The sequence below is a fragment of the Acartia tonsa genome, chromosome 7 (genome assembly GCF_053477335.1).
Source record: "Acartia tonsa isolate MP-2025a chromosome 7, ASM5347733v1, whole genome shotgun sequence".
Taxonomy (NCBI): domain Eukaryota; kingdom Metazoa; phylum Arthropoda; class Copepoda; order Calanoida; family Acartiidae; genus Acartia; species Acartia tonsa.
The window spans coordinates 33,093,183-33,112,582 of NC_137266.1; the positions used below are offsets into that span (position 1 = coordinate 33,093,183).

General features: G+C 30.7%; 1 protein-coding gene across 1 annotated transcript in view; it reads left to right on the plus strand.

Annotated features, from left to right (window-relative positions):
• LOC145324509 (uncharacterized) overlaps positions 1-19,400 on the plus strand; it is a 53,402-nt gene that overhangs the window by 25,231 nt on the left and 8,771 nt on the right. The window contains exons 11-15 of the mRNA XM_080167091.1: positions 1,397-1,456; positions 15,679-15,793; positions 16,415-16,561; positions 17,300-17,514; positions 18,101-18,166. Of these exons, the coding sequence (XP_080023217.1) occupies positions 1,397-1,456; positions 15,679-15,793; positions 16,415-16,561; positions 17,300-17,514; positions 18,101-18,166 (603 nt within the window). The remainder of the gene's footprint in view (positions 1-1,396; positions 1,457-15,678; positions 15,794-16,414; positions 16,562-17,299; positions 17,515-18,100; positions 18,167-19,400) is intronic.

Genomic DNA, 19,400 nt, shown 5'->3' on the forward strand with positions numbered 1-19,400 from the left:
TTGACCTTAACTATTTTGTAAAGATTTCTCTAATAGATATATTACTCTAGATGGCCAATTAAACATAGTAATACTTCTTACTTAAAAAGAATATGCTCAGCTTATACCAAAAACTATATCTATAACCAAAACGATTCATTCTTAGTGTCTTTTGGACTAATTAATTTCCTCTATTTTTGTAAATCACATTAAGTCAGTTGACCTTAATTATTTGTTCAAGATTTTTCTATTAGATATATTACTTTAGATGGTCAATTAAACATAGCAATTCGTCTAACTTGAAAATGATATTCTAGAAAAAGAGTATGTTTAGTCACTTATGCTTTGATTCAATAATCGTAAGAAATTCAATTATAAGTTTGCATGCATGATAATAGGAGAAATAGCTACTCTTAGGTACTAAAAGGTGTACAGTACACTTATGTAGTCGGATTGATGTCAGGGATCTAAAAGGATAAGACAATGCTCGACTAATTGATGTACATCCCCAATGTTAATTCATAAAATTACCCCTTCTGTAAATTACAATTAGTGGACTAACAAATTCATGAAAAGTCCCCAAAGTTGTCAAGCCAACGAATAAGAAAACTTTGGAGACTTGTGTAATAAAAAGTTCAGTGTCTCCTCTCTCTCTGGATTGATATTTCTACGCTGGGTTACTGTTGGTCCAATTAAAAGATTAGTCATCTAGAATTCCTATATTAATTATTTCTCCCATTGTAAAAAAGAAGGCCGAAGTATTTATAATGATATTTTATTTTGTAAAACACAGAAATCGTAATTTCTTTTCTCGTATTCATTCGAATCCGGTGGATAGGAACCGGTTCTCATCCATACGAAAAAACTATGTCTAGCATCGTATTATATCCATCTTTCTACGAATATAGAAATGTACAATCATAAGATTAAAACCAGTTTTTTTAGCCGGTGCCTTCGGCACCTCGGGGCTAAAAAACTAGTTTTAATCTCATAATTGTACTTTCTATATCCGCGGAAAGCTGTTTATAATACGATGCGAGAAATAACTATTATTGCTTATTGAACAAATTGCTTTAAAATATCAAATCTCATTTATTCTTATAATAAAAGAGGCAGGGTTATTTGCAACCCTTTTACCCTTTAAAAAATATGCTTCAGGTATAAAGGGTTAAATAACTGTATCTCCCCATCACAATGTCATTGTGCTGACTCTCAAGTAGGTCTTTGAAAATCAACCAAAGGCGTCGGGAATATTAACACGGCCAAGTCGCTACAAAAGAGCAAAATAAATTTGCTAGAAGACGAATAAGGTCCCCAACAGGAGGGTAGAGGTAGTTGTCTGGTTATACATCTATATTTATAGATTTATTACCTATATTAGACGACATTTGGAAATAACTTTTTTTTTATATTTCAGGATCGTGAAGTTGTTTACCCTCGGAACACAATGGTTTACAATACAGACACTAAATCACAGGTAAGAAAAAAGCACCAACTGAATGTGAATCAGCAGAGTCATATGGGTGGTTTCCCTCAAAGTGCATAATCGAGCACTGAATACCCCCCCCCCCCTCTTTTTTTTAAATAAGTTGAAACTAAGTGGGTGGTGTTAGTTTTTTTTTCTTTGTGATTGTTTACTTTAAGGTATATGGTAGCCTCGCAGGGTTGCAGGTTTTAGACATAAGCCTTATTGTCTTTTTAAGGTTGTTATTGCTGTGCCAATAATAGACACAATTGTCTCCTTATAAATTTTAAATAGGGTAATAATCATGTCTTGGTTTTCAATGGTTAACAAGGACAATTTTGTATTAAAATGGTAGCAAAAAACAGTAAATTTAAAGATAATCAAACTTTATATTTTTTTGATATAATGTTCAAATGACAAGCTTTTTGAACAAATATATACACATATATGTACATAATACCACATAGTCGACATAAACTATTTAAATTACGTATCAGAAAAATACCAATACCAAACAATTTTGCAAGGATAAGTACAAATGATTCTGAGGTCCAAACGTATACAAACGTAAATATAGACGTTCTAGTTATGGAGTAGCTTTGCTACTAACAATTTTGTGAATTTGTCTAGGCATTCAACTAGGCTTAGCTAACTGGTGGGAATAAGGGTGGAGTTTTTATTTTGTAATATCATTTACTAATACACTACAACATTTAAAACATAATACATAAAATACAGGATTGACACACAGATAATTTAATAAATTATATTGTTAAATATTTATACAGGGATCTTAAGGGAAATGTTAATGGATGATAAATTAATGTACATATCCAAGTAAGAGTGAAATATTGGTTAAAAGTTTTTGACACTGCTAGTTTGAGATTTAAAATAAAGTACCCAAACATTTTAAGCTAGAAAACTTTGGGTACCAGAATAATTTAGTCTACTGCCCTATTCTATAACTGTTATCCTAATAGTGTACTGTATGGAAAATGTTATTTCTATGACAAAAATGTGAATTTACTCAGGTGCTATATGAGATAATCTGCATTAATATTTTTTTGACTAATCAACATCTATTCTTCAGTTCACTTTATCCATCTATACTACGCCCCTTAGGGATGTGTACATAAAAATCAAGTCTAGAGTAGTTACCTTTAAAGCAGTGTGTACATTTTCAATGATGATATGAAAACAATACTACTATCACTGGTACTGCAGAGCTATGAATGAAACATTACTTCCTTATTAACAATATTTAGCACCGTGAGAATATTTGGAAAGCAATCTGTACCAATTATTAGTAGTGCAGCTACTCATAAACAGGGACATGTCCGTTCGTCCCTGGTAGATTGTAAACAAATACTGTGTCTTTTTTTAATTGATTCATAATATAGTTGTAAAACCATAAAGTGCTTTAAACAAATGATCTGTACAAAGTTGCCCATAATCTTTTCTCCATTCTTACTGTTTAATACTTTAATAGCTGGTTATTGCTTCGCTACTTATAATTATAATTGCTCTTGTTATTGTATTGTCTGCTGAAGGGGTTTCTTAAAGCAATTTAGTCACAAAAACAACACAAAACAATCGCAACTTTGCTTTTACACAAATATTAATGTTTTACCACAAATTTAGAAACCGCCTGCAGGATAATATGGATGCACTTATTACTCTGTTCTATGTTAAGAGCCAATAAAAATTATTGAAAATTACTACCTAATATTGCACACTTAATTATACCTCATTTTCTTATTTTTATTAGGATTAATAAGCCCTTTCATTAGGATTTAAACAAACCTTAAAAATATTTATCTAAAAAAGACATTACTCAGTTGAATTGGTTGAAAAGAAGTTTTTTTTGTTGAAGTTAAACTCGATTGAATTTTTACTTTTACTGAAACAATTGATATCTATAATACAAAGTAGAACGATGTCTGTCTGTCCGTCTGTCCGTCTGTCCTTCTGTCTGTCTGTCCCTTAAGATCTTGGTAACCACTGAACCGATCGGATTCTACTCTTCAGGGTATATACCTATTGGTCCTGTGGTGGTTTTAAGCTATTTTCTTGGGGGGTGGGACACCCCCAACCCCCAAAAAACAAAAAAATCCCCCCCCCATTTTTTTTTTTTTTTTGCTTAAGATTTCCTTGGTCCTTTAACGAATTTCGCCTTAATTTTTTTATCACCTCTTGGGGCAAAGCCCCTAGAGGCTAGGGGCGAAGCCGCTAGTACATTTACAAAATAAAAGATTAAAAATTAATTGTTTATATGTGGACTTTAAAAAATATAAAAGAAAAAACACTGTAATGGACATTCCCCTATACTATTAGTAACGCGACTCTGACAAAGCAGTAGGAGGTATAGCATTTAACGCAATTATTAAACGGGGTTTGGGTCGAGATTCGAACCAATGACCTCTATACTGTCGAGCCTATCTATTACATATTAATAGGTCGTGATGAAAACTTTAAAACTACATAATAAAAAGCCCTACAAGGTTAGGTAATCCCCACGGGGTATCAGAATGTGTTTTGTATAAGGAAAATATATTCTTTTTTAGTCAGACAATCAGACACAGGTCTGTCTGTACTTTAGGGAACAAAAGTAATTGTTATTAGTATTATCATTGTTATTAGATGCAAAGCCTTTCTATAACTAATGTTATCCCTACATTTATATGGAATAATAATTTGCCTAAGTTTTCTTTTTTTTTGGTTTAATTTTAAATAAAAAATTTAAAGACCTATCTGACGAATATGTCAAACGTACTATTTTATTTACACTACCAGTTAAAAATAAAAATTTAATAATTGTAATTATTAAATTAGATTAAATCTGTACTTTTATCAGAGAGCTGTTAATTACACTAGTCCCACGCCTTTTTAATAACTTTTTCTTATTCGTTGGCTTAATAACTTTGGGGACTTTAATGAATTTTAATTGGTTGGTTCATTAAGTTGAGTGTCCAAACGTATCAGCCACTAATTGTAATCTACAGAAGGTGTAATTTTGTGTATCATCATTGGTTATATACATCAATTTATCGGCAATTGTCTTACTTTATAATTTGATATTATAAAATTTACATAATCAAAATTGTTGCTTAAAGTGTTGCAACTTGTATAATATAAATTGCCGGTATTTTTGTAATTTATGATCAAATCTTTGAAAGCGTGGCTTTTTAAGAGTGAAGCTACTCTTAAATTCGTCTATTTCACTCTGTAATCAAATTGACAACATCTCTAAGTAGGAAAGGTAAAATGTAAATAATAAGAAGCTAAAAATACAGATCAACATATTATAGTCATAGGAATCTTCACAGAATTAATAATTCAGATTATAATTTTACAAGGCAAGAAAGAGTTTTTCAGTTTCCCAATTAAGATTAATTTTCATACTTCTTTGTTTTCGTGGATTATATTATTCTTGTGGATAAATCTGTTGCTAAAACGGCAAAACCATGATTTTCAATTATTTTATTAATCAAACATTTACATTAATCTGACTATCATCATCTTAAAGAATTTACATATTATCAATTATCATACTTAAACAAGGATAATACTATCCATAAGAATTTACATATTATTGATTATCATACTTCAACAAGGATAATACTATCCATAAGAATTTACATATTATCAATTATCATACTTAAACAAGGATAATACTATCCATAAGAATTTACATATTATCAATTATCATATAGCAACAAGGATAATACTATCCATAAGAATTTACATATTATCAATTATTATACTTTAACAAGGATAATACTATCCATAAGAATTTACATGTTATCAATTATTATACTTTAACGAGGATAATACTATCCATAAGAATTTACATGTTATCAATTATCATACTTCACCTAATCAATTCAACAAGGATAATACAACCATAAGCATGGCACAATCAAATAAGCATAAGTAAATAGTTTGAATATGAAAGTAAAAAAATATACTATCACAATAGCTTTAAAAAAAGAGTTAGGATTTAAAGTTAAACTTAACCCTCTTTTAGTATCGGTGGCTATCATTAATAAAAAGATGAGAAATACTTTTTGAAAAACGCAATAATATTTTGATATAATGCATAAGTATGATAACATTTCCTATAATCAGGAGAATCTACACAAAAATAATCATACCTCTATTTTCCAAAGTAAATGTAAATAAGTTTCAGACAGAAGGACAAACCTAATAATATAGAGAAACTGTGCAACTTACAAAATTGATTAAAAGGCGGCTCAGATATTGAGAAAGAGTGAGAAAGAGTAAGAAAGAGAGAGAAAGAGTGAGAAAGAGTGAGAAAGAGTGAGAAAGAGTGAGAAAGAGTGAGAAAGAGTGAGAAAGAGTGAGAAAGAGTGAGAAAGAGTGAGAAAGAGTGAGAAAGAGAGAGAAAGAATGATAGAGAGGAGAGAGAGAGAGAGAGCTAAAGAGAGGGAGAGAGGTGAATAAAGTTGTCTCTTGGCTTTGAATGTACGCATATGTGATATTATACATACATATACAAATTTTAGTAGCGTTGCTACTTTGTACTTATATCCTTCCGTCACTATGCAAGTACCAACATCTTAGTAGAGCAATGAAAAAATTCACATATAAATAAAAAGTGATTGATAAATACCCCCTTGCATTATCCCTAATATAAAATCCAGGAATCTAAAGGGATAGAACAATGGCCGATAAATTGATGTACATCCCCAATGATCATACACAAGATTACCCCTTCTATAGATTACAAATTAGTTGTCAAAAAGTTAATACACTCAAATGGAAAGTTTATAAGCCAATGAATAAGAAAACTTATTATAAAACTTTTGGTCCTGCATAAAAATACATGAATAATGAACATGTCATGTGTATATTACATTTTTTCATCTTGAAGCTGCGCTTCTTTTGGAACTAATTGTCCTTGTTTATCATATATGTACATATATAAGTGCGTTGTTTGATTTGAGAGAAGGGAGGGGGGGGGACTCTCCTTGATAACCTTGGAGCAGGTTGCCGGAGGCACCTTCCACACACACACACTTACGCACATACACACAGTGTGTCCAGAAGTCTGAGCTGATATGGGCCTGGGGCAAGTTAAATCCAAGTAAATCTCACACGCACAAGTCGTGTCATGATAATGCCATTTTCAAAATGTTTTTTGGTATTCAGCTTTTTTGATCTATCCTTTCAAGTTTTGTGTAAGTTTATATTATCTGATACAAAAGGTTGAATTAGTTGAGTCAAAGGACACTAGAATTATTTAACATATATTTAACAAGGTCAGTACTTCCCTTAATTAGCGCAGCTATGAGAGGCGAACACTTAAAAGTAAGGGTAAAGTAGGAAAAAAATAAAAGCTAATTAAAAGTTCTTTAATAGAAAAAGAATTTTGAGAGTGAATTTTGAATTAATTACTTCATAGTCTAAATTAGTAAATTATATATAGATTTTTTTCTAAAAATCGCTTGCAAATTAATTAATAGTTTTAATTTCTGGAATATTTCTACTAGCAGCTACTTTAAAGATTTTATAGATGTGGCATGTCCGTACATTCTTTTGTCACAAACATGCACAGAAAAAAATACTACAATTTGCTAAAAATGTATTAAAGTTAAATGTTTTGATATAAATTATTGTTTGCTTTCTATTGATGTGCTACCAATGGACAAATTCTTCCTTGTTATTTTCATTTGTGTTCTGTCTGTGCAAAGATCTTAACTTGCTTACACCAAAATAAACACTGCCCACTGCCCACCCGGCGAATCCAAAATTGGCGGGCGAAATGTTTGCAAAACAAGGATGACAACATCAATGAGTATCAGAGCATATGGACGGACAAAGTAAGTTATGTGTTAGTAATTGGAATATTTTAAAGATGCCAATTTTATACAGAACCCGGGAAAATCAAATTTTCCGAAAGAAAAGTTAATTGATAAGAGGAATTTTCACAAAAATAATTTTTTAGTTTGTCTTTCATAACAGCCAAGCAAATCACATTTCCTTTTTTTGATATTTTAATATCCCCTATATCTTTTCCGACGATGAATCATTTGACAATAAATTGTAGAAAGTATTGTCAGAGGAATCATCTCAAATAAAAACCTTAACTTGCAGCCGAAAAAATCAATTTCCCCCAAAAAAGCCCAATTGACAGACAGATGTAATTGTAGAACAGCTTTGCTACTTAAAAGGATCAAATTTATATTTGGTCATCTCAGTTTGTCTTTCTGTCTTTGCTAAGATGTTTACAAATGATTTCACAACATCTAAAAGTTCAACCCACTCCAAAAAAAAATAAAGTCTTGAGTCGAATTTATCATAAAATCATTTTTTAGAATCTGGTACAGTTTACTATTTATATCTAATTTATACAGGAATCCTCGAACAAGGTTTTAAATCGATAGTGTCTAAATTAACCATGAGAGCAACAAATAAAATTATTTAAATGTAAGAAAGTTTATCAAATAGAATCCTTATATAAAAGTAACAGTGTGTCCTTAGGCCTGTCTGTTCCATATGATCTCGTTAAAAGCTGAACCGATATGGTTCTAATTTACAGTAAAGTTTCTTAGTGGTCAAGAGAATGTTTATAACTATTTTTGGTAGGGCACAATGAAAACCCTCCCAAGCGAAATCGCCCTTTGAAAAAAATATAACCAAACCCCCCAAAAAAAAATTTTCCAAAAGTGTAGCGTTAACTACCACTAGTAATTTTAAAGAGCCTTTGATTAAAATATAATGAATTTTCATTGTATTGTTTTCTTGTTAATGAGACAATTTTCTAAAAAATACAATGCACTGTTATAATGTAAATGTACTTTTTATTGACGTTTTTTCTTAAATGTAATGGTTGGCTTTTTTATACTTTGCTTGAATGTGCATGATAAGGAAATATGAATTTACATACACACACACACACACACACATAAACTTACTACTTACACATACTAATGTTGATACAAAACTAATAATTAATTTTTAGTTTAATGTTTGTTTGTATGTCTGTGTGCATTTTAAAGTTGTCCTTTGATTGTTCTGAAGATGATTGGTTCGAATTTTAGCCCACACTGTATTATAAAAAAGACGACATTAAGTGACAAGAGAAAGGATAAATGCCTTGGCCAAAAATATACTATTCTTGAAAAAATAACCAAAATAGACTTTTCTGAGATCATTTTATATAAAGGATAAAGCCTTTTTCAATATTTTTTTTATTCCAAATAGCAGATTTGAAGAGACACTAAGAAAATTTTCTTATACGTGGTTTATCATTTATTGCATGCGCATTAAGCGAGCAAAATGGTCAAACTCTTATAAACTCTTGATAAACAAGGATGAAAATATCCATAGAAACAACCATACTATCAGAAGAAGCTTCTGGTGCCTGTAGAAAAATGATAAGCCAGTGTACATTTTAATTGACCAATGGTAAAATTTATACTTGTATTGTATGACATCATTTTTATAAGCACTATAAGCCGCATTGGATTGATTATTGCGTTTCTATGCTTCCTAAGTTATACCTCATTTTAGCAAGAATTTATAATTAATAAACCATTGTTACATACACAAATTAACAATCAAAGTTGTTTGTTACAAACCTTTTAATGAACACACCCTAATTGTAGAAAAGCTATGCTTTTAATAAGCTTACCATATGGCAAAATACACACACAAAATACACTGAAAATTCAATAATTTATGTCTTCTCCGTAATTTGTAATTAATTGTTTATTTGTTATTTTGAAGAAAAAAGTTTATGAAAACAATCCAACACTACTCGGACACCAATTACATTGCCTAATAAATGAAATGAAATATTTCATATAAAAATTTTACATTTATGGACAAGGGCAATTTGTCAGGGAGGTGAGGGGACATTGGAGTATAGATTATGCTTGTTTACAAGGCTTTATGTTCACGCTATCACATTCGCTTTCTGAAAACTTTTTCTACACTTTTTTAAAAAGATTTATTGGTTGTTTCAAACTGGTAGGGTCTAAACTTTTCAAGAATTAATTTTGATCTAGATTTGTGGTTATTTGTTCATCCTGATTGGGGATGTACATAAATTTATCGCAAATTGTCTTATCCCTCACAATCATTAGCATTTGTAGGGTAAAATTTGGTCAGATTACTAAAAAAGATATTTTATGGTTTTCATGGACAGTATTAAAATTTAATTTTTCATACCTGCAGATGCAGTCTATTACACAAAATGAAAGAGATTTGTAAATACATTGATAAAAAAGATTTGCCACCAAAAAGCGGCTGCTGTGCGTCTGCGTATCCCTGCTAAAATGTGTAAATAACACTTGAATTAAAAACGTCAGACATCCTTATTTTTGTTGAATGTAAATTGTATATGATTATTTGTTTTCCAGTCTTGGTCAGATTAATGTAAACATTGAGGCATTAATATATTTTGTTGGGTCATCTCTTCCACAAAATTTTTGAAGTGTAGAATCGCCAATTATTACTAAAGTACAAGTGCCCCTTCCCCTTTGCTCACTATCATTATCCCACTTGTTAATTTGAGCTCTGACTCCTACCACCCCTTCTATTCAAGATTACTTAAAAAAAGAGGATATGTTAGTTTTTTTATAACTAACACTTTGGTATGATCAAACGATGTGGGGCTACCCAGAACCTCACTTAATAAAAAAACGAAAAACTAATTAATTTAATTTAATGGGGGTTTCTGTGCTCAACAAGGCATTTTGAGGGAGAACGCCTGTTACATTGTTATTTCATCTTTCGCAAAAGTAAAATTTTTTGATTGATCAGACAATGTGATAAAACACTACTATAATGGGTGAGTTGAGGATTTTCCAAGCACACATTGTGGGTTGATACCAAATAAACAAATATTTAAACTCGGCCCCTTTGTTTCTTTTATTTTAATAGTTGGAGATCTTAAAGAATTAATTTGGTATGGATTTAAATAAGTTCATATTAAGCTATCTATTTAAACTTTTTGTATAGTTCAGGGTTTTTGTTTGATAACAACAAAAATTGCTGTAATTTCAATCAATTTGGAAAAAAAAAGTTACGATGCAATGAGAATGTCACAATTTTATATTTATTGATAATATCTGCCAAAAATTTGTCTTCATATCTTTAACAACTTTTTTTCTGTATTACTGAATAGTGATATCAGTAATTGATAGCTTTTTTATTGCCGAGTTACTTAAGAACAATACTATCTTTGTTTATAGTCACAATAATCATATAATGTAAAGTTGTAAGATTTTTGTCTGTAGCTTAAGATATCAGAAAATTACGGTCCGATCGGTACTTTTTCAGGGAAGCTCTATAAACAACTTGGGGTGGCTTTATGCTATCTCGCTGGCCCTTCCCTTGAGGTAAGAGGCGAAGCAACTAATAGTATATATAAAAGTCTAATTATAATTTTATTATAGTTTCCCAAAAAATAAAAGAATAGTGAAAAAAATTTAGAAATTTTTCAAATTTTCTTGCCCATGCCGCATAATTTTTGTTTATATTTGCAACCATTAATTTGTTTGATTTTGACTGAATGAGTATTATTGACAAATACAAATATAACAAAATTTAAAAAGAAACATTTACTAGTAAATTAAATACGATGTCTTTTTTGTTTCCGTTAATCTCTTTTTTTCCTTTTTTATCGAAATAGACTGGATGTCAAATTTATTCATAGTATAGCCACTTTCAAAGTTTAAGAATGTAGTTTAATCTTTAGGGATTAGACAATGTACTTTAAAGTGACATACATGCCTAATTCTTTTAAACAATTAGCCTTTCTGTAGTGAATATTATTGTTGCAAAAGTGATGATAGTTTCTACCAAACAATCAAGATTTTATAACAGTAGCCAAATTTAAAGCCAACAAGTTAGATAACTAAATATAAAACATTCTGTATCAGTTTAACTTACATTCCATTTCCAATGGCACCTCTTTCTAGTATAAATACAAGTCTAATGTATCTGTTCATCAAAATACAGATGAATTTTATTTGATACGCTTGCAGCAGAAAACTCGATATATAAAGCAATATATAATATGTTGAATTTTCTTATTACTTAACTAAATATTACATTTACAAAATATTTCATAAGATTTTATTTACTGCTTTTTTAATCTTGCTTTGTTATCTAAAAAAATTCGGATCTACTGCAGTTCACGGTAAAATATTTCTGGTAAGCAGTATTTCCAAAAATCTATTAATTTTATAGGCTGCTAGCTGCCAAACGGCTGAACGTACAGATCTTACCCGCACACCACTTTAAGCGGCATATAAGGCCTACAAATAGTCTGGAATAGCCAAGATCCAATTATGCACAGGGAAATCTTCACTGAAGAAAAAACGCGTAAAATAGGTCTTTTTCGCGCATTTCTCTGTACTGCGAGATAATTATGCATTACTGATTTATGACTATTCCAGATTATTTGTAGGCCTTCTTATGCCGCTTAAAACAGTGTGCAGGCATGATCTGTACGTTCAGCCGTTTGGCAGCTAGCAGCCTTTAAAATTCATAGATTTTTGAAAATATTGCTTACCAGCAATATTTTACCGTGAACTGCAGTAGATCCAAAAATTCTTGTCTTGTCGCTATGCTACGTATTGTCAAATTGTTCTTGAAATAATTTGATTGATCGTTGAAATTCCAAATTTCCTTTTTTATTTGAAAGTATGACATTCCAAGATAGAAATAAGGAAGTAGAATTTGGGTGAAACAATAATACAATATCCAGGGAAGAAGGGGCTAATGGATTGTAAATTAAATTTTGGGACTTTTATTGAATTTAGATTGGTTCTTTCCGCACTAGTATTGTCCAAGTTTTTCAACCAATAATTTTAATCAACAGAAGGGGTATTTTGTTAAGCAATATTTTTTGGGGATGTATTTTACAGCAATTTATCATCCATTGTCTTACTCCCTAAGATTCCTGAGTCCTGACAATTCTACTCTTTCTAGAATTGGGGACATATCATTCACATTCCATCGGCTACTTCTATTGTTTTTTAATAACGAAGCTACTCTTTAACCGTCTGTCTGTACAGCTATGGTAAAAATTATTTTCTCGGCTGTTATTGAATATATAAGAAAAACAAAATTATGACAATTCCCTCCATTAGTAAACGTCTACTCAATAACTTCCATAGTCAGTAATGAATCTCCAATTTTTTTAAGGACTTGTAAGTCGGTACTAATGGAAGTTGCCATCCGTGTTTTATTGTTTATCTTTAAAAATTCCTGTTTTATTGAGCCTATGAAGTATAAAGACTTTTTTTCCACAAAAAGGGGACATTTTATATAAATACAAGGATATTTATGTTCATAACACGGCAATGACAAGAAAACAATTTCAATGAAAAGGACGAACAGCAAGGCATTTTTTTGGCAGGAATTGTCAATAAACCTTTTCCATCATATTTTTGTTATTTGTCATAAATATATTGATTATCAGTTAATAAATATATATTAATACAATAAAAAACATTTATTTACCATTTAATACAATTTTAGCATTATTAATGTATGATGTGTATATGATAAGAGCATAAAATAAGCTTTTAATAAAGATCTTTTTATTATTTTTCTGAATTCCGATTTCTGTTGCTGAAACTAAAAACATTGAAACTCGTAATCTGTGTCACATTCCTTTCCATATATTCACTTGTATGTATTTTTAAATATTTTATACCAGGGCTCGGCAATCGTACGTCAGCTGTGAATAAGCCTAAAATTTAAACCTGTCTGTGTGCTTTTTTGATTTTTTTTTGCAAAGAACATTGTCATATTTGGGTCAGGTTTAGACTTCTAGCTGATTTTTAGAATTGTGAAAGGTTGTTTATTTCGTATTTTATTTATCATGATTTTTTTCTGTAAAATGAATAAATCATTTTAACAACAAAAATCCGCGAGGCTTACAGGCAGCTGGCGCGCGACTGCCGAGCCCTGTTAAAGACAACCAATATAAACATTAGATATAGAAAGAAAAAAAGATCAATCAATTAATTTGACACAAAGGAACAATATGTAGGAACAAACCAATAACATTATGTACAGTGAACACATATTTTCATAAAATGTTGGTTACAAGTTTATAAAAGGAGACTCTGAACATTAGATTTATTAAAAGTAACACAAATTTTTAGGCTAACGAATGGGAAAACGTAATTATAAAACTTTCTATTGCAAATATGATTTTAAGTTTAATGATCTTTACTTGGTAAAAATAATGAAATAAATGTACTGTTTAAGCTTTTGGTTAAATATGACTTGATTTGTATAAATATCTATGTAAATTCCTTAGAATCGTGGAATTAGTAAAGGGACGAATACAGGAATTTAAGATGTTCAATAATTAGCTTTTATAAAATGTATATTTTAATATATTGTCATTTTAACTTAAAATATAAGTAATTTTCAATATGCAATAGAATAGCTTCAAAAAGAATATATATTAAGCTAACAAACACTTAATTTTAAAAAAATAATTACACATTTAGAAAAGGCAAAACAAAGTTAGTAAGACGAAATGTACAAAGTATGAAATCCAACCATTGGTGACCAAATTTCTTGCTTTTATATTTAAGGTCATCAATATATTTCCCATGCCATTACAAATATATGTATTCATGTGTCCTATAGTACAGTTTCATAGAATTTATATTATTCTGCGAGGTTGGGAGGATTGATTTTGATTAACAGCAACAATGTCAAAACTTTTAGACCATTAATTATAATCTACGTAAGGGGCAATAGTTTTGTTTATCATATCTTCTATTATTTTTGAATTCCTTATCTGATCTTTGAAGTTGTACGTGATTTATAATTGTACAAAGTACTAGAGTCTAACCTTTTCCATCAAAAGTTTTAATAATAAAATCAGAGGGGGTATTAATCAATCTTCCATTGTCTTATTCCCGATGATACTACTATGTACTAGTTGACAAGGAAGTACTACTCAGACTATATTGTCTCATTTCATAATGCATGGAATGTTGGGTTGTAAAACTAATGGTGGACTTACACTTCCACACATGTATAATATGCACCAGAACAGAGCCTTGTGGTACTCCATGGAATATTGGGTTGTAAAACTAATGGTGCGCTTTCACGTTTTCAAATCATTAGAGCCGCATATTGTTACAACAGCAATGGATATATTATTACTTGGATCTTACAACATATTTTCATGTTCTCTAATAAAGTAAAACTTGCAGCGGGTTAAAATAACGATTACCCCCTTTCACCCCAATTTACCCTAATTCTCTCCTCCTACTTGATTAACGAACTGACCAATAAACGATGTAGTTACCTGTTAGTAAGCTAAATTGACGACAATTTTCCCCCTGTCATAATATCCACGTATATTCTATATCCATAACAACAGCACAAATAACTTTCTTAATCATAGCTCAATCAATCTTTCTGTATTTATATCTTTTGGACTGAAAAGAAACACTTGCGATACTGATTTTTAGCGGGAATTATGGCACACCTTGAGGGATTCATTATCTTGATTCTGGTTATTTATCAAAAGGTTAAATTAATTATTCTAAATAAATGTCTGCAGTTGAATTTTGAGCAGATATGTCCAGTGCAATAGAAACCAGGGATCTAAAGGGATAAGACAATGGCCGATTAATTGATGTACATCCTCAATGATGATACACAAAATTATCCCTTCTATAATTACAATTAGTGTTTGAAATATTGGAAACTCAACTAAACGAACCACCCAATAAAAATTCAATAGAAATTCCACTGTTGGGAAGCCAGTCAACTAATAAGAAAACGTTATTATAATACTTTGGGGACTAGTGTAATAAACAGCCCAAAGTAAGCAGCTTAATTAGCTACTTAAATAAAAAGGTAACTCCACAAGTCTCACAGTCACAGTTACTTCTTGTTTGCTTTCGGACTAAAAATTGTATCTAAAATTGTCTATAATATTAATTATATGAGTTATATTGAAAATATAAGCTATGTTATTAAGTTATTATTAACACTTTCTTACTGTTTGAAACAATTTGTACCTTATACCAACAACGAAATTAATTCGAAAAAAAACACGAAATCTATACGTGATTTTCAGCTGTCGTTAAGGGGCATCACTTAGTAGAATTGACAATTTTTTTATCTACCCGCCAAATATCATTTTAGTTTTCTTTCGCTTTTTGTCCATACCTTATAGCTGCGCTTCTTAGTGATCTAATTAGAATCTTTTTTTTCAGGTGTCTCAGTTCAGTCACGCCCCTGAGTACCCAGGTGTTGTGGATCCTATGGTAAAAATACCCCAACACCAGCAGCACGTCTATAAAACTGAACCTGTCACGGCTAAACCAAAAGGTCAGATATTTTTTCCCGCCAAATTTATTTGTGTATGCTATTCCTGATTGATATTATGATTATACATTATTTTAACAATAACAATTTTTTCATAACTAACACAACATCCATAAAAATATTCTAAACTCACAATGTAAATGAGAAGTATGATGATTCTTTGAAGGACAGGTAATCTGAATTCCCATGTCATCGAAAATACATTAAGTAACAATTGAACAGACGCACGGACATATTCTAGTTAAAGAATTGCTTTGCTTCTAACAATTTCTAAAAAGATTTATACCTATCGTACAATAATAGACGCCAGATTTCTTGAAAGCCGTATATAAGTAATTTTTATTAGCTTCTTTTCACATGCTTTTTCAAATTTTTTCTCAGGGTTCTAAAGGGATAAGACAATGGTCGATAAATTTATGTACCTTACCAATGATGATACACAAAATTACCCCTTCTGTAGATTACAATCAGTGGTTAAAACGTTTGGACACTTAGCTAAATGAACCCCCATCAAAATTCAATAAAAGAAATGTTATTATAAGACTTTGGAGACTAGTGTAATAAACAGCTCAATGTCCTCTCTCTCCCAGGTTTTTCTAGTTTACAAGATTATAATTATTTCAGGTATTCTGGAGAAAGCAGGCATGGCTATGAAGCATATTGCTGGTATGGCAGGACTTCCTGGAGCCAAGCCTGCCACTGAACAGCACAAGTTCCAGCTCATATATTCAAGGGAACCTGCAGAAATTGATACACAGCCGCTTGAATTTGGTATGCAACTATTTGAATTTATTATTAGATAAATACAAATACTAAACCTAATCTGTAGACAATAAAATGTTTTTTTTTATTGAAAATAATTCTTTACAAATAAACTTACTACAATCTCTTGGTAATAAAACTATAAATGTATAGAGATTTGTTTACAAGCTATTTATGGTGCCTACAAAAAATGACGCCATACTGGCCTACCTTTGGCCACTTAAAATGTATACTTACCTGTCATTGGTAATTTGGTCTGTGTATTGGCCATTTTTTATAGACCCTATTAAGAGCATCTTCATTTTAATTTGTTTTGTTTTTTTTATTTTGGAGGTTTTTGTACTTTTTAAAGGTTAGGTTAGATTTTATGTTTGATATAAGGAGAATCACTAAAGTTAAAGCTTAATACCAAATCTTAAATTATGGGAAAGGAGAAAAATTAGTTTCTTTTGTTCTATTCTAGTAGCTACGCCCTTAAAGCCCTCTGAGGGCATTTGAGGAGAGGGAAGGTTTTTTTCGACCATCCCCCTTTTTATAATTTTGTTTTTTTAAAAAATCTAGAGGGTTCTCTCCAGAGGCTGGTGGTACCCTCCTTAAAATAGTTATAAACCTTCCCATGGCCTATGAGATGCCACCCTGTAAAGTAGAACCATATCGGTTTGGTGGTTAGTGAGATCCTTCGTTAAAGACAGTAGAAAAATATCCTGTTACTTTATCATAAGGATTTCAACTTATTTTTTTCTTCAGATAATGGTTTGAGCCAGCAGTGCCTACATGGCTTACCAAGTTTCCTCAAATATCTTTGTGTGGAGAGACAGAGAACAGATAGATCCTCATTCAGTGAGAGGTCGGATCAGAATATTGACGATCTAATGTTCATCGACACTGCCCAGCTGAATAGTGAAAATTTGAAACAGTTGGAGTCGTTGTCGCAGACTATTCCAGAGTATCGCAGTTTCCAGGTAAATTCGGTGGTATATCAGTTTTGACCACTTTTATGTAAGGTAAAAGAAACAGCGTATAGTGTCCAATAAAAAATGAAGTCATACAATACAAATGACTAATGATAGGCCATTATATATTGTAATTGACCAATGGTAAATTGTATACTGGTCTATCATTGGTCATTTGAATTATATGACGTAATTTTTCTTTGATACTATACGCTGTTTCAAGGCAGTATAATAGACTTATACAATGCCGGTGATGTTATTTGAACAATGAAATGTCGATAATATGTCAGCTTACACTTTTATATCATAAAGTCAACATAAATAATGTCATTGGAATAATGATAATGAGATAATAAGTTAGTTTTTACCACTTTAATTTATTGTAGTCGACATAATTATTAATTAATATAGCTTATGGTATTTGAAAAATGGCATGTCGACAATATTTCAGCCACCACCTCTTTCTGTTAATACAACATAGTCGACATAAAACATTAAAATTAAAATGTTGATTAAGATTGACGAGAGATTTACTTATGTCCATTGTTTATGCCTATTGCCTATATCCTTAGTGACTAATATATTATTTTACTAGGCTGACCCAGAGACCAGTAATGATGAAAGTGAAGGAAACCCTTATCAGCTTGTACAAGATACACAGGTACTACAGCATGACCCAAAAAAAATATTTTTTAGGGTTTACAGCCCTTAATTCTTAAAGTATCATATGTTCTTGTTCTCTGTACAATTTTAGATGTGAAAAAGAAAAAAATTATTTTAAGAACAAATCAGTGAAGATTTTTAAGGCTAAATTATCTAAAAAGCTCTTTTTTGTTTTTCATAATTTTTAATTAATACCTATATAATGTCTTTCTGAAGGATATAAGGGCTGTAAATATGTAAATAAATAGGTGTAGTATTGATATAAATAATATAAGCATAAAAAAAATAAGATAACAACCAAATAAAAATGGTTCTCGTATTCATTCGAATACGGTGGATAGGAACCGGTTCTCATCCATACAAAAAAAAACTATGTCTAGCATCGTATTATATCCAGCTTTCTACAAATATAAAAATGTACAATTAAAACCAGTTTTTTTAGCCGGTGCCTTCGGCACCTCGCGGCTAAAAAAACTAGTTTTAATTGTACATTCTATATCCGCGGAAAGCCGTTAATAATACGATGCGAGAAATAACTATAAATACACCCAAACTGACAAAGTAAGCTATAAAGTTTGTGCTAATTCCCCACAAGGTGTTCTTAAAAGTGAAGATGAACATACCATTTCAAGCATATGTCTGAATTAATCAAATTTTCACAACTAATCTTCACCGTTTTTTTATATTGACTTTCAAACTTTTTTCTTCTTCAAAATCGCTCTTATTTGTATGTTTGTTTGATTTTAACAAATGTGTTTCCGCTCTATAATATCTGTAATGAATTCCACGTCCTTACTAAAATACATCCTGCTGGTCACAAAACCAACTTGCACTTTTTATGCATCCTAGCCAGGGATATAGGTATGGCACATTACGTGATTTAGTTTTTTTTTCTCTAATTTTCATGTGTAATGTACTGTTTTGTTAAATGGTATATATTGTTGAAAGAAATTGTTGTTAATTAATTAATCTGTGTATGTCCTATCCCCCCGTGATTCTAATTTAATGCTCTTTTCACTAAGATTATAAACATTAGAAAAAGGAATAATTACTTCTTTATTACAAAAGAGATATGGTGTCTGTTTTTGTGAGTATGTCTGTAAAATAAAAATATAGATAGCCAATGGACCAACTTGGTTTCTCTAAGTTTTTAATAATTTCTAAAAATTCTCTTACTATTAAAATCTCCAGACCTTTTTGATCCTTTCTTCCTTAGACTCTAAATACTAGAG